Source organism: Physella acuta, unplaced genomic scaffold (genome assembly GCF_028476545.2).
Source record: "Physella acuta isolate Inbredline_101_S28 unplaced genomic scaffold, ASM2847654v3 ptg000851l, whole genome shotgun sequence".
Lineage (NCBI taxonomy): Eukaryota > Metazoa > Mollusca > Gastropoda > Physidae > Physella > Physella acuta.
Genome location: NW_026732368.1, coordinates 245858 through 262895, shown reverse-complemented (window position 1 = coordinate 262895; position 17038 = coordinate 245858). Strand labels below are relative to the sequence as shown.

At 35.7% G+C, this 17038-nt stretch overlaps 1 protein-coding gene across 1 annotated transcript in view; it reads left to right on the top strand.

Moving 5' to 3' along the window:
* The window catches only part of LOC131952087 (basement membrane-specific heparan sulfate proteoglycan core protein), a 146415-nt gene that overhangs the window by 55499 nt on the left and 73878 nt on the right, over positions 1-17038 (top strand). Inside the window, exons 3-11 of the mRNA XM_059314592.1 lie at positions 8264-8429; positions 9298-9449; positions 10533-10658; positions 11917-12060; positions 12451-12695; positions 13768-13873; positions 14220-14342; positions 14606-14800; positions 16601-16723. Coding sequence (XP_059170575.1) covers positions 8264-8429; positions 9298-9449; positions 10533-10658; positions 11917-12060; positions 12451-12695; positions 13768-13873; positions 14220-14342; positions 14606-14800; positions 16601-16723 — 1380 coding nt within the window. The remainder of the gene's footprint in view (positions 1-8263; positions 8430-9297; positions 9450-10532; positions 10659-11916; positions 12061-12450; positions 12696-13767; positions 13874-14219; positions 14343-14605; positions 14801-16600; positions 16724-17038) is intronic.

Below are 17038 nucleotides of genomic sequence, written 5' to 3'. Positions count from 1 at the left end.
AACATCACTGACCGACTTCGACTTCACTTGACGACTGAATTCTCTTTGACGACTAACTTCACTGCGACAACTAAATCGACTGACTTCATCTTCATAGACCTCTGACTGACTTAAAATGACCTAACTTCGACTTCAACGACTTAGACGACTTAAACGTCTTCACTTTGACTTCAAAGACTTTTCCTTGACTTCAACTACTTCAATATGACTTCAAAGACTTTTTCTTTGACTTCAACGACTTCAATATGACTTCAAAGACTTCACTTTGACTTCAACAACTTCAATATGACTTCAAAGACTTCAACGACATCACTTTGACTTCAAAGACTTCACTATAACTTCGACGATTTCACTTCTTTACTATGACCTCAACGACTTTAATATAACTTCAAAGACTTTTCTTTGACTGCAACATGACTTCATCTACGTCACTATTACCTCAATTACAACTTCAACAACTTATTGACTGACTTGACTGACTTCAAATGACTTCTTTGACTTCAGTTCTGACTTATACTTCACTGACTTCAATAACACTATTGACTTCAGATTGACTACACTGACTTCGACTTCAACTATATCGACTTCACGCCGATTTTCTCGACTACTTAGATCAACACAGAAACTCGACTTGACTTCACAATTATGTCCGTTGTTCAAAATCATTTATGGGGGCGGTCCGGGTCAAATTCCTGGTCATGGGGTTGATGTTCTTGGGCAGTTGCGTGTTATCTATGTGCTGTACTTTCCGTTTCACTAATTCTAACGCTAACTATGCTTTTGTTCTTGACATGTCTTACTATCTTGACTATCTTGTTTCTTAACTTATTCTCTACAAATGTTTCAACTTCTTCTCCTGTTTTGTCTAATGGTATGCCCTGTTTATAGCATTGAAACTCTGCCTCCATGGTTGTGTATGTGTATGTGTGTGTGTAGAGGAAAGTCAACAAAACTAAGGCAACAGGACGTAACATAAGAATGTGTAAGGCAGAAAAACCACTGGTACAAACTGTCCAGCACGGGTATAAACCCAAACGTTTAAAAAAATGTTGGAAGGTACTTATCTTTTTGGACATGTTGACTGTTCCCTTGTGTTGTTAATCCAAACTCGGTCCGGCTGAAGGAACCCGCTGTTGTGATGAGTTAGAGAAAGCAATACACCAGTCATACTCCGTCATGAATAGCTGATATACGTTCTTTCCCTTACTCGACCCGCGCTCCACCAGTTGTGAGGGTGGGGATTTTTAAGGATGCGAAACGAATGAATCCAATAACACACAGTTCAAGTTCAACTATAATTGTTCTTTATTAAAATGATATATATGTTCAAGTTTCTACCTAACTGATCTACACTGTACTATTTACTTCTACTACTGACTGTTCATACCACATGCTACCTACTACTACGCACTCCCATGACCAATCCTAACACTAACTGTTCTCTACATTCTACAATCTAACACCTTCTACCTCGCTAGCTAATCATGATCTACCTAACTATCTACATTCCTCGGCCGTCTCTGACCGCTACCTAACAACTCCTGGCCTATCGCTCTACTGACCCACGCCTCAGTGGTCAGCTGACCGTCCCACGTGACCGGTCAGCCCTGTGCGCCCATTGGCCTCTCTAACCAACCGACTAGGCCTATAGTCTGTTTCTGCTAACCTATATCTGCTAAACATGTCGGACGTAATCTTGCGTCATCACATACAGTTTGGCAATGGCATAAGGCAGACGTCTTATACCAAAAGTGTTGTTAAGAGTACAGCAATGTTCGACTGATGGAGAGATTGCCACCACTGTGTTACACAATTTTGAAATATTTGCAGGGGCGTTTCTATCCTTTTCGGTATAAGGGTCTGTTTTCAGCTCATTAATATTTCAAAGTACAATTTGGCAATGGCATAAGGCAAGAAATCTGAGATCAAGAGTATTGTTACGAACACAATAATTTAAAACAGAAGCAACTTTAAATTATATATTTTTTTTAAAATATATCCAGAGGCGTAACTCCTCTTTTCGGCACTAGGATCGGTTTGCGAGTGTAACACTCTTACTTTGACATAACTATTAAGACTGCCTCTAGATATTACTCAGACGCCTGCACATTTAAAAAAAAATGCCACCCTCGCATCTTTGAGCCGCCCTAGCTACTTACGTGAATGTTTCTGTTAGACATACCAGATAGGAGGGTTCATGCTTGGGTTCATGCAACTATTTATTATACCAGATAGGAGGGTTCATGCAACTATTTATTATACCAGATAGGAGGGTTCATGCAACTATTTACTATACCAGATAGGAGGGTTCATGCTTGGGTTCATGCAACTATTTATTATACTAGATAGGAGGGTTCATGGTTGGGTTCATGTAACTCTTTATTATACCAGATAGGAGGGTTCATGCTTGGGTTCATGCAACTATTTATTATACCAGATAGGAGGGTTCATGCAACTATTTATTATACCAGATAGGAGGGTTCATGCAACTATTTACTATACCAGATAGGAGGGTTCATGCTTGGGTTCATGCAACTATTTATTATACTAGATAGGAGGGTTCATGGTTGGGTTCATGTAACTCTTTATTATACCAGATAGGAGGGTTCATGCTTGGGTTCATGCAACTATTTATTATACCAGATAGGAGGGTTCAGGCTTGGGTTCATGCAACTATTTATTATACCAGATAGGAGGGTTCATGCTTGGGTTCATGCAACTATTTATTATACCAGATAGGAGGGTACAGGCTTGGGTTCATGCAACTATTTATTATACCAGATAAGAGGGTTCATGCTTGGGTTCATGCAACTATTTACTAACGTTACTATTAACTACAGTCTAAGTAATTGGATTGCAGACTGGGTACACCTAATATTAAAGTAATGTCAGCCTAAGCAAAGCAATAAATATCCAATCTACTCCTTACACCAACCATTTTTTAAACCTAATATTTTAGCACTCATATATCACTCATATTATACGTTAATATATTTAAAAAAGAAGGTATATTCGCATGCAGACACTATTAATTATTTCCCCCCATAATTTTGTTTTTAACCTTTTAAAGATAATGACCTTGACGTGAGCACTCTTTATGTAGAATTCCGCCTCGCCCAACCTTGAAGTATGTGTTTACGAACTACGTCTAACGATGCTGTTTTTTTATTGCTTGCGCTGTTTACAAAACTCTCTCAGTCTCTGACTGCTAAAACAGACACGAAAAAAAAAAATACCCTCCCAGTAGCGTCACAAGGGGGGGGGGAGTGCGGTCAAGTACCGGGTGACACAGTGCCCTGGGGGGGGGGGGGGGTGATTCCAAAACGACCCATTAACAAATTTATTATGAAATTATTACTTACTTGTCCGATTAAGTTAATAATCAGTTATACAAGCCTACACCATTCTATTATTTCAGCTTATCAGCTCATAGCTTTTAGAAGTTGAAGTGACACACTGATTTACCGTACCGGGTGACACCCGACCTAGTGACGCCAATGGCTACAATGTCCCCGGGCGCCGAGCTTAAGGGGCGCCAAAATGGGTTGGAAAAATAAATTGAAAGGTTGAGGGGGGTGCAAATTGAAAGTTTGAGGGGGGGGGGGGGTGTGCAAATCGAAAAGTTTGTCCCCGGGCGCTGGGAAGGGTCGCTACGCCTCTGTTTTAAACTAGCATATTTATTATAAAGAAACAAAATACGGTAATTTAAAAAAAACAACAGTTAATTAAGAAAATTCATCAGCTTCTGGCGAAGCTGCAAGACAGTGCCATTTGTGTGTACAAAACATGGAGGTGCTTTATCTCCAGTTCATGAAAATAATAAATAACTACAAGCGCCAAAAGATGAGGATGTGAAGAAGTAAGGCTAGAAAAATGTTTGCTTATACATCATCTAGAGCGCAACGTTGCATGCTGCCGTTTCTCTTCATTATTTTATCGGCTGGATTTTCGCTTAACTGAGTTTTTATTTTTTTTATTTTTAAGAGGTGTCAGACATTTCGTTTACTGAACTGAAAGTATGCACAGTTAAAAAATGTTTCTTGCATGTTTTAACCTTTAAAACCCTACAGTTTGGTCTAAAATATGTAGAAGAATTCATGAGAAAGCTATGATTTATTTAAAAAAGCAAATTAGTTTTATCTTATTTTCAGTGCATTTTAAAGGTTATTACTATTATAAAGGTTTTCTATAGTTGTTTTATTTTCCAAATGAATTTGAAACCGCACACGACTAAAAATATTAGCCCTGAGACACGGTCAATAGCTTGCAATCTCTAAAAGACAAGTATCCTCCCCAGTGTTTCTTCCAGACTTTTTTCTCCGGGAGGGTTGGGGAAAGCACTTGATATTTTCGGGGGGGGGGGGGGGGGGCGGTCAACATTTTCCGAGGGGTGGCGGACATTGGTAAAAGTATATGTTTTATATATAAATTCCATTTCGTTGGTGGGGGGGGGGGGGGTAGACTTTCTACAGGGGGGGGGGGAAGCTCTGCCTAGAAGAAACTCTGATCTCCCCTTCTTTGTCACCACGCCGGGCAATAAACCAACCAGCCGTTCACTGTCTTCGGATAGGATAATTGATAGAACAATCGATAGTATTTAATCTTGTCATCTCCCCTTTTATTATTTAATATTGTAATCTTTTAATTACATTTTTTATGACTAATATAATGTCAATTATATTAAAAATTATATATTCTTGCATTGTGATGGAATAAGAATGAATTCGGAACCTAGTTAATGAAATTAAAAGTAGGTCAAAATTAAGTTACAAGATTTGACACAAAATCCAACAAAAAGCAACAGATATTGTCAACTAAATACATTTTTAAAGGAAGAAACTGGTTATCGTCCATGAGTGACTACTGACTACTCCTGGATTGTGTGTAGTTATTGAAAGCGCATCTAGTAAATTATCTCCCTTTTTCTAGTTAATGAAAATGATGCTTTCTATCACCCTTTTTTTCTAATCAATACGCTGGAATTTAAAATTAGCTATCTTAATTAAAGCAGTTACATTTAGATCCTCATCACATGCAGAGTTTCTTCCAGGCATCTCTTGGGGGGGGGGGGGGGGGGCTCTGTCCCCCCGAAAAAAAGTCTACCGCCCCCGCCCCCCCCCCCGAACGAGATGGATTTTATATAATAAACACACTTTTAATAGTGTCCGCTCTTCCCCCCCCCCCCCGAAAATTTCAAGTGCCCGCCCCCTCCCGTAGAAAAAAGTCTGGAAGAAACACTGCTCACATGTATTGTTGTATTAGCTGTTCTAGCCATATTAGTCATACTTCTCCTTCTTCACCGAAGAATCCTTAGAACCAGAGTTAACCCCCTCCATTTTGGTGACCGATATAGCGCCAGGTTTATTGCATAAGCTACATGTAAACTTTGCTTTGGCGCGTGTCCTGATTTTTTCCCTTGCTGTCTACCTTCGTGCGTGAGTGCACGTTAATCGTCTTAGCTTAGAGTGAGTACCTTGGCTTAGCACAGAGTGTGTACCACGCCTTAGTCTAGAGTGGGTACACTAACTTTTAAGTAACTTAGCCTAGTGGGTACCTTATCTTAGAATAGAGTGAATACCCTGGCTTACCCCATAGTGGGTACCTTGTCTTAGTCTAGAGTGGGTACATTAACTCAGCCTAGTGAGAACCTTATTTTAGCATAGAGTGGGTACCTTGGCTTAGCCTAGAGAGGGTACCACGCCTTAGTCTAGAGTGGGTAACACGCCTGAGTCTAGAGTGGGGACATTAACTCAGCCTAGTGAGAACCTTATTTTAGCATAGAGTGGGTACCTTGGCTTAGCCTACAGTGGGTAACTCGTCGTAGTCAATGGTGGATACCTCGTCTTGCCCTAGAGTGTGTATCTTGTATTAGCAAAGAGTGGCTACATCGGTTTAGCCCAGAATAAATACCTCGTCTGAGCCTACGTGTAATCTATACCAGTACATCTTTTTTTAAAGACCCGTTGTAAAAGTTTAAAGGGAAAAAAAATAATTAGAGATCAACTTGGGGGTCGTTTAGTAGGTTGTCTGCAATTACTTTTGGGTGGTTTGTCTTCGATGGTTTGGTAGATTGGATCAAATAACTTTGTTGGAGGGCAGTAGCGACACACGGCGGGGGCATTGTGTGCGGACTACACCGGGTGATACCATCCAAGAGGATGGCACCACAATGAAATATAGATAAGTTTAATGAGACTGTGCTTTTCCAGTTGGTTTAACTTTAATCGCTTATTGAAGTTATAAGCCTACACACCATAAGGCACAGGGTGGGGGTGACACCGAATTTTCTATAATTTTAGTACATCAGATACAGTGTTTCATTAAAACTTTTTTTCTCTGGGGGAGGGGGGGCACTTCATATTTTCCGGGGGGGGGGGGGGGGGAAGAGGGGGTGGACACTGGTAAAAGTACATATCCCCCCCCCCCCGAAGAGATTTCTGGAAGAAACTCAGATATATAGTTTAGGCTGAAGGGGTGGCACCCTGGATTGCGGTGACCGGTGTCACTTGAGCCAGTTACACTACTGGGGTACTGCTGATATTTAAATAAGTCAGTCTGAGTTAGCAGGCCTAACCCTTAACTAGCCGTAGTCAGTGGTTTTATTTTGACATAACAGTCGAGCGCTGTCCGCGGTAACGGGGGAATATGGTAGTCCCATCAGTTGTGGGCAGTGCTTCGTCTCCGCCCCCCCCCCCCCCCGCCAAGAGTTGCCTGAAAGAAACTGGTTGCGGGTTCGGAACCCATCTTGTCGTTGGAGTAGTTTTAATAAAATAAGACCCCCCCCCCAACCACCTCTTTGCTGGTTCCAAGTGCAGAGTTTCTTCCAGACATCTCTTCGAGCCCCCAGAAGAAACTCTACAGCCCCCCATATAGATATAACATACCCCCCTTGAAGTCAAATGTAAATTAGCCTATATGATGAGATGTGTAGTTCTTAACTTATTTACAAATGCATAGTCGCTCATTCGCTCACCTTGTCTTTTTTTGCTGTTCACTCCCCTTCTCGGATTTTTATCCAAGATGTTTATCGTGTCATTTTATCTTGTCTCGCTCGTTAATATGCCAGTGGGTGCATCAAGCCTCTAAAATAAAGGTGGAATCGTATGACGTAACGGTAACGTTTAAAAAAACAACGTCAAAAAAAACAACTTTTTAGCCGAATAATTTTAAATATAATAAATAAGGGCTTAGTTTCTTCGTTCATTGAATCATTTATAATAATTAATAATGAACGTTTCTAGATTCTATATAGGTTGTATTTTAAATTTTTGGGCGGTAATCGGCAATTAGAATTTTTAAAAACTAAAACAGATGATCTCTGGTCTAGATCTATATTTAGATCTAGTTTAGGCCTAGTCTGCGTCTAGCAGACGATCTGCAAAAAGTTTATAGATCCAGATCTAGACTCTACCAAGACTTGACAGCCTTCCTGTTTGTTGCGCGCCATCAAAGTCCTTCTTCGTGAATTATTTTTTTTTGTCAACAAGCCACACAGGCTAGACTTGGAATAATAATAAATCAAATTCTACTACTACATCTAGATCTAGATCTAGAATACATCTAGATCTAGATAGATCTCTAGGTTTAGTCCAGTAGCAGAGTTTGCTAGACTGCGCGCCCGAATGTTATGAGTTCGAATCCGGGTTCAAGTCAGTAGAACATCACTGTGTCCACCCCAGAGTTTCTTCCAGGCATCTCTTCCAGGGGGAAGTCACCCCCCCCCCCCCCAACCCCGAAAATATCAAGTCAACCCCCCCCCCCTATAGATCTATAACATTCCTGTAACCACTTTCTATTTTTCACTCAACATAGTATGAAGGGATTAAAATATTAAGAATGAAATCACATTACCTAAGCCTACAATCACAATCATGACATTCACAAGTCCACTATTGGGCCACAACATATAGATCTAGATCTAGATCTAATAGATCTAGAGAAGTAAAAAGAATGTTTGTCACAGCAGGTATAGAGCCTATACACTGACTCACCGAACCCAGGTTAAGAATCACTGATCTAGGCTTATTTAAAATTTAACAATAACACTAGGCAATCTAATGTTAATCATATGTTTTGTTTATGTTCCCTTGCCTAACAGAGGCAAGTACAGATGAGGATAGTATCTAGATCAGTGTCTCCAAATATTTTCATCCCCCCACTACCATTCCTCCACAAAATATATCTAGATCTACCTACCATCTTAGTTTCATTTTAATTTTATATTGCCGTTTTGTAAAAGCCAATTTTCTTTTGATTTTTACAGGTTACTTTAGAGTTACTATAAGATTTACAAATCTGGAATTCACTCCGGAACTGCAGAACAGAAATAATAGATTATTCCAACAGAGATCTAAAAGTATTGAATCTGACATAGAATATTTGTTTAGGAATATTGTTGGAGGTCTTTCTGCGACTGTGCTGAAGTTTGGGTGAGTCCAAAAAAAAAACTTTTTTGTTTAAGGCTGATGTTGTGTTTGTCTACATATATTTCTAGATCTATAAATATTACAGATTCTCTGTATGCATGAGCAAATTTATATGACATAGGCAACAAAAATTAGTTTTCAGATTTTGACTTGGACAAAATTCATAGTGACATGTGACATTGTGTATGCCCTACTACTTAAGTTTAACTTAACTTATTTAAATCTATAATTTAAAACCCTGCTCTAACCCAGAGATACTAAACGTTTAACAATATTAAAATATAGATAAAAATAAATTTTGATGTCATAATTGCAATATTTTGTCTTCAGAATTTATTTAAAACGATAAAGATATTTTTGTTTGCCTAGATGAGATGTTTTAGCTTGAATAGTAAGGAGTTTAATTTGCTTTACAATTAACTTAAATGTCTCTATTAGCCCATGAGACATATGACCATTCTATGCAAAAACCATGATTTATAAAAGACAAGGTGAAATCGCTAGACTTGCGCACCCGATTGTCATGAATTCGAATCCAGGTTCAAATCAGTAGAACATCCCTGAGCCCACCCAGCTCTGATGAGTACCTAACTTACTTTAGGGAAAATTAAGGCTACTGGGCATAGTGCTGACCACACTATCCCTTTGTATTTTGAAGTTACTGAAACAGACAAACTCTACTTTATCTGCCCTTTGTGTCTTGGGCACATATGGGGAAAGATGATGATGCTGAATTGACAACAAAACAAAAACTATCACTTTTAGTCATTAATGTGTAATTATAGGCCTATGTATATAAAGTTAATCTAAAAAAAATATCCAAATGCTATTTATCTTAATTTTAATACTTTAATTTTTTTGTTGCTTTCAGTAAAGGATCACTAGAAGTAACTTTTGATTTGGGTTCTCAAGGAGATGTTGATGAAGCTGAGATTAGACAAATCCTAGAAGAAGCTTTACGGTCAGGAAGAATTGGTTCCAACACTGTTACAGAGGAAGGATTTTCTTTTGAAGCTCTTCCCTGTAAGTTTTATTTATGTTATAGTTTTATTATGAGGTGTAAAAAACTATAGCTTACCTTTTTAAAAATATTTCTGGTGTAAAATTAGGGATGATGAGACTTTTCAAATTTTTTCTCTGAGGCAATTACAAAATAATATTTTTGGAGATGTGTAAACTGCGGACCATGGAACTAAGGCCTTATTCTTTGTTCCGAAGTATAATATAGAGTGAACGAGTCATTTTTAGAACAAGTATATGTACAGTATTAATGATACTTAAAAAAAATTTCAATAAAGTATAAGAAATAGTGTCTAGACCTCAACAATGTATGTCTCAGTCTTCAATAAACAAAAATACAGAAAGTTTATACTAATATTGAAGTTTGTTTATCTCAAAAAATAAATTCAGTGTTGTGACTTTGCTACTTGAAAATAATCCATCAATCGTTCTTAGAAATAATATATCAATCTTGTTTTAAGAGTTGTTAATGCCGTGTTGTATTTATGTACTATCAAATAGAAAAATAGACAGGCTTAAATGTTGTGAATGAATGTCGTGTTTTCTTTTCTTTTTTCTTCTGTCTTCATGTTAAGCTACTCATTTTGCTGGTGCTGATTTGATTTACTGCTTGAGCATGGTGAGATGATGAAAGATTGACTTGTGTTTTAATGCCTAACATTTTTTTCTGTTTCTCTTCTGCTATTGTTTTTATATGTGTGGGCTTAAAAAAAATCAAGTTTCAAGATTTGTTAAGCTGTTTGGTTACTTTATTGTTTCTTATCTAGTTACCCTTACTACATAATTCATGCCTATTACAATTTTAATAGTTACAATGTTATATGTTTATAAGTTTAATTTATATTATGTTAGAAATTATTAATTTACTCTTTATTCATTTTAATTAATTAAAAAAAAATCTAATTTGCATGATAAATTTAGTTCATCTTTCATTTCATACACAAAGAATTTCATGATTAAAAGTAATTTCAACAAATTGCTGAAAATGTAGAATGAAAATGCAACTAGGGTTTTGATTGATTGTTTAATATTTGCATCACAGTAACACCTGCCTAACCAGTAACATACTAATTTCCCCTAACAAAGCTAGCATTCCACATACCTGCAACACAAGGCAATTCTTTTGCGCTGCAAACAAACGTTGCATTGACCGTGTGCGGGCGTGTGATGGACATAAGGACTGTCCAGATGGAGATGATGAAAAATTGTGCCGTGAGTTTAGAACTCAAAAAATTATTTGATTGTTAGAAATTTCTGCACAACATGGTGAAGGAGCAAGTTTAAAAGCTTGGCAATTTTAACTTTGCTGTTTTTTTAAAATATAGTTTGCTTTTTAGACTGCTTTGAGTAGTATGCATGTCTTTTTAGTTTTTCTTATTATCTTGTATTGTAGTGTTTGTTGTGGGGAGAGTTCTTACTCTTACCACAAGTTATGTAAATTGTGTGATTTCTCTATCAACCTCTCACTTACTTTGTCTTGTTAAAAAAATGTCACACATGTATTTTTATTAGTTAATTATAGTTGATGTTCAGTACAAATATTTATGATCAAACTAATAGCTGAAAAATTATAGTTCTGTACCAAAGTAGGTATGTTTATGCTAGTATGCAACTTGTATTTAATTATTTTCACACTGTGTAAAAATGTGTATCACAAGCATTTATTTATATTTCGCTAACAAATAAGAAAAGGCTAAACATAAATTGTAGTATCTTACTTTGCTTTCATAAAATGCATAAAACAACTGTTTCAATTTTTATGCAGTTCTGACTTTCAAAAGATGTCACAGTGATTTTTAAAGTTAAGAAGTAAAACCTTAAAAATAAATAAAACATTTCTAATAAGATTTTGTTAAGATCTTTAAGAATATAATTGAAAATAAATGTAGCGAGTTGACAATGTCAACTGCAAGTTTGTATTTTAAAGGTTAGACTAGGATTAGCTTCCTTCTGTTATAGGAGGTTATTTTTAAAAGTAATCAAATTGGTAATTTACACAGAAAAATAAATTTAGTTATTTTTCCATTTTTTTTCTTTGCTCCAAGAAGTGATGAAGGTAAGAATGGTAGTGGTTGTTACAAACCTGCTTGAGATTATTATAAAATTCTTGTGCCACTATATTCTTGGAGCACAGCAATAGCTAGGTTCAAAAACTATTTATTCCTTAGTAATAGTATGTATATTTCATTTATTATTTTGGTGATGGTTTTTATTTTGGTTGTTTGCATTTACAGCTATTATTATGGTTCCTATATTGTTCCGATTGTTTAACTTTAATAAGAATTCTAGCAATGTATCTTTAAATGGTTAAGAGGATGTTATGCCTCATACAAATTTCAAAGACGTTAGGCTATTGAGAATAAGCAAATTAAAAATATATTACTAAGTCCTAAAGTGTTTTCTTATTGATTATTAGTTGTATTTTTTAAATATGAGAAATGTAAGTCTGTATGTTTACTGATTATTTTAGCTGTCAGCTGTCCAAATCATGTTGGTCGCCTACCTGATAAGTTGCCTCGAACTGGTGACAGTGGTGCACATTTTCTCATCAATAATGCCTTCCCGTGTGATGGTAAAGTTATAAGTTGGGAGTACTATAGATTAATTCCACAAGGTAAGCTTGTAAAATCTAATTATTGCTTTACTTTTACTTATTGGTTATTTTACTACATGATTTGTTGAAATAAAAAATGGATTTCATTTACCTTTTCTATTGATTATTCAAATCTAATTTTACTGTTAGTGAAAATTTATTAAATGCATGTAGATTTAGTTAACAATGTTTATTTTAGTTTTAAAAATTGTTCTTAATTTTTCTTAGTTTAATTCTCATTTTTTAATTAGTTCTTTTTAGATTCAATAAAAAATCACTCTAAAACAAATCTTTAAAGTTTATAACTATTTTATACCTCTATTTAGGAAAGTTGGTGATTGTTTAAAAAATTATTATGTAATTATCTACTTTGTTCTGCATAAGGTAATAACCAGTCTCTTCTTTACTTAGGCACTGCTTATGTTGGAGTCTGGAGACAGGTGAACGATGAGTTTCTCCTGGTAAAAAGAACTGCGCTGCCCTCAGGCCAGCAGGGTCAAAATCAAGTGGAGGCCAGTGAGCCAATCCAGGTTAAGCGTGGTGACTTCATTGGCATCTTCTATCCTGAGAGTGCACCTCAAAATGTTATTGCTCAGGCTAGGCTTGAGGATGATGCTGTCATGTCAACGGAACTCTATCAGACATATTATGCTAATGTGAGTTTGTTAAGTTTTTTGTTTTTATCTTTTGTAATTAAGATAATGACATGACCTCTGACTGTTATTCTACTAGTTCAGGAGCCAGCAATAGTTTTTTTGTGAAGAGCTACTTTGCATTTTTTTCTCAATAGTTAAAAAAGTAGTATGTTTTTTTGTATTTCTTATATTACTTTAAAACAAATGTATCATGTATATTTCTCTTAGTAAAGGTTGTAATATTTCAGAAAAAGAGCTGTATTTTGTCACCTAAAACATTTTTATTCTTAACCTTTTCAAACAGTGATACATATTAACATAATGCATATCAATGATATGCTACTAATGAAAACATAAGACATAAATGTTAACCATATGCCAATCTGCAACTTACCAAAAGTTTATTTTATTTCATTTTATAAAGCTAGTGTTGACTTAATCCTTTGAGGTCCCTAATGAGCAAAGGGCTGCATCTCTCCACTGGACTCTGCTTTGGGCTGCTCTTTTAAGTTGAGCCCACGGAAGCCCTACAGCCCTTGCTTCTCCCTTCACAGTCCTTCTCCAGGATTATTTAGGCTGGCTTACTTTTCTCCTGTATGAAACTTGATTTTTTCAATGAAATAACTGCCACCTTCTCCAGGATTATTTAGGCTGGCTTTCTTTTCTCCTGTATGAAACTTGATTTTTTCAATGAAATAACTGCCACTTTCTCCAGGATTATTTAGGCTGGCTTTCTTTTCTCCTGTATGAAACTTGATTTTTTCAATGAAATAACTGCCACCTTCTCCAGGATTATTTAGGCTGGCTTTCTTTTCTCCTGTATGAAACTTGATTTTTTCAATGAAATAACTGCCACCTTCTCCAGGATTATTTAGGCTGGCTTTCTTTTCTCCTGTATGAAACTTGATTTTTTCAATGAAATAACTGCCACTTTCTCCAGGATTATTTAGGCTGGCTTTCTTTTCTCCTGTATGAAACTTGATTTTTTCAATGAAATAACTGCCACCTTCTCCAGGATTATTTAGGCTGGCTTTCTTTTCTCCTGTATGAAACTTGATTTTTTCAATGAAATAACTGCCACTTTCTCCTGCAGCTTTATAATGAAAACATTGGACAGGGGAAAAAAATCAACCTCAACAATTACGACGTACAGTCCACCAATGCAACATTCTCCATTAGAGCAATCATGGACTATGACGGTGAGTAGTTTTACCAACTTTTGGATTCTTTTTACTGTAATTACTTTAATAAAATTATACTACTTATTAATTTTAATTTGTTTTGCCTCTTAGGAATCAATTCATGTAGAATTTTAAACAAATATAATCTGAACCACTGTATCTGCAGACATTCCCAAGTGAATCTATACAATTTTCTTGTATAATTTTTATTCACTACTGTTGCATGCATATCACAGTCTTCTTTTGGACCCAATTTATTCATGTGAAGTTTCAAAATTGTTAACTTTTTGAAAAAAATGGTAACATCTCTGATGTTTTTTTTACTTTATGATGTTTCAAAATTATTATTTTTGTGTCATTTTAGATTCATTAGCATATTCATGCGAGCAGAATGAATTTGACTGTGGAAATGGCTTTTGCATTGAAGCTGCTTACAAGTGTGACAAACAAGAAGATTGCGACAATGGCATTGATGAACAGGGCTGTGGTATGTTTTTCTGTTGTGTTCAAATTAATTAAAACCACTGAACATATCTTAATTTGGGTTGTTAAAATAATTAATGCACATTATTCAGTCTTTGTACTGATCAGCTGGTGTAATTCTGGTGACATAAATATTGTTAGAGACATCTTTAAAAATATAACTTAATTGTAAAATAGATGCCTGAAAGAAACACTGGTGAATCACTTTGAAAACTACTAATCAAACATGAAACATATACATTTCGTATTTTCTTAATATTTTTGAAGAAGTGTCTGTCTCTGCTGTTACTGTTGGTGCAACTACCAGACCTGCAACCAGACCTGCAACCAGACCTACAACCCCAACTGACCCTTGCCTTGAAGGAAGGTTCCGGTGTACTGATGGGAGCTGTGTTGCTCGTATTTTTATTTGTGATGGGACCCCCCATTGTCCAGATGGATTGGATGAAACTCATGGATGTAGTAAGTTAACAGCATTAACAGCAGAAATTAGTTTTCTATAGATTTCATTGGATTAATAAAGCAGACCAAGTATCATCTCATCATGTGACCTCTGAATAAAAAGAGATAGTGTGGTCAGTTCCACTTTCAGCTGTCTTTACCTGAGTCAGTTACCTATCAGAATTGAGTGGATTCAAAGATTTTCTATGGTCTCAAGTTCGGGATTCAAACTCGAGACTTTCAAGTTAACAGTTGTGTGCTTCCAACTAGTAGTAGAAGATTTTATTCAAACAAAGCAAAAATATTCAGTTTCAAACAAAAATATGGCAACAATAGGCTTACGTAAATAGCTTTGTTTCGTAAAATTCTTTCTTGAATTTTGAAATTCAAAACTCATCACTTTGTTGGTACACCATGGCTACTTCAGCAAAACTCTTAAGGTTATCATCCCATTCATGCAGAGGTTGTAAAAACAAATCTAACTTTACTTCCTTTATTGTTAAATTCCATGCTTACTTCCTTAGGTATTAACTCCAACTTTGCTTCCTTAATTGTTAACTCTAAGATCCTTTAAAAGTGTTAACACCTACCTAATTTTTAGCGCAATTTCCATTCTGGAGAATTGCGTTTATTAACCCGTCATTTCTGGATGGATGAATGGATGGATGGATGGATGAATGTGTGTCCGCAGCTTTAAGTCGTATCTCCTCCTCAACGAAGCAATATCGAGGACTAGTTCCAAAAGCAAATATGTTAAGCAAGTTACGAGGATGAGCATAGGCCATAAAAATTCCGGGTTTCTTTCATGGATTTCCCGGAAAAGCCAAAAAACCTCGGAAAAAAGCAGTTTTTGGCCCATATCTCGGCAACCAGACCACTTAGCGACTTGAAACATGTACCAATCGATTCCTGCCATAATTTAGAACAATATTGCCTAAGAAAGTTTTCAAAAATATCCTTTAGTTCGGTCACAAAAATTTTTTTGAATTAATTAAAATTTTGACCGAATTAGTAGGCATTTTTTCCAACCACACCACACGCGTCATCACGTTCAATAGCTGCGCCATAGCGTTCCATGGCTGCGCCATCATGTTCAGTAGGCGCACAATGGTTTTTAGTCATGTAACTCTATTGTAAATAAAACATGTAAAATACTGAAAAAAAATTAATAAAAAACGTTTTAATAACTAACCAATGGTTTTACTAACCCTGCTTTTGATTTACGCTACGACAGAGCTATTTTTAGATAACATAAGGAAATTGCGCTAAAATTGTCACTAGACTTTTTAATTACCTTGTTTTGTATAGCTAGCACATTTTACAGTAGAACTATTATAGGCTTTAAATTTATTTATCTTCTGATTCTCAGAAAGCTTTTCTAAGTTTTAACAATGTACTAAATGAAAATACTCACTTTTGGAACAGTGGATACACTGTAAACATTTTTAATTAACTATTTGGAGTAAAAAAAACTTTACTATAACAATATGAAAATTTACTTTTATTAGTATTTTTTATTTTCTTACTAAGATATGCTATATATAGTGGTAAAATGTCTGCAGCTTTCCAAGCACTTATCCATCCCTCCCTATTAACTCAAATCACTCCCATAAAACACTACTTGTTTACCGTGACCTTTGAAAACTATAATTACATCACCATCTTCTTCTAGTAGATGTATCCTTCATCGACATTAAGAATCTGCCTTCATTTTGTATAAAATAAAATAATGTTTTCCTTATATCAAATCATTTCAACACAAAGACCATTTGAAAAGATTTAATATTTCAGGCCTTAATTATTTATTTTTTTTTTTTTCAGAAATATGCAGAGATTTCGAGTTTCAGTGTTTATCAAAAGAGTTCCAGTGTGTACCATTAAGAGACAAATGCAATGGCCGAAATGACTGTGCTGATGGCAGTGATGAAATGGATTGTGTTTTAGGTATTTATAGTTTCCTTATGAGAAGTTTTTATATTTTAAATGTATGCTGTTCATGTAGTATTTAACAGTTCCAGATCATATTTTGAGATACATGCATGTTTCTTTTCATGTTCATGTTTTTGTATTTTTTTTAGTTTACCCGTTCCATAGGCATATGTATTTTATCTTTGCACATTTATGTTTGTTTTGTTTTTGTTTGTTTCAATGTTTCTATTTGCAAACTGCTATGTGTTTGAGTAGACATTCATATTTTTCTTTTTTAAAATACTGACTCAACTAGGCCTATTTCTTATTGTTTGTAAAATAATTCATAAA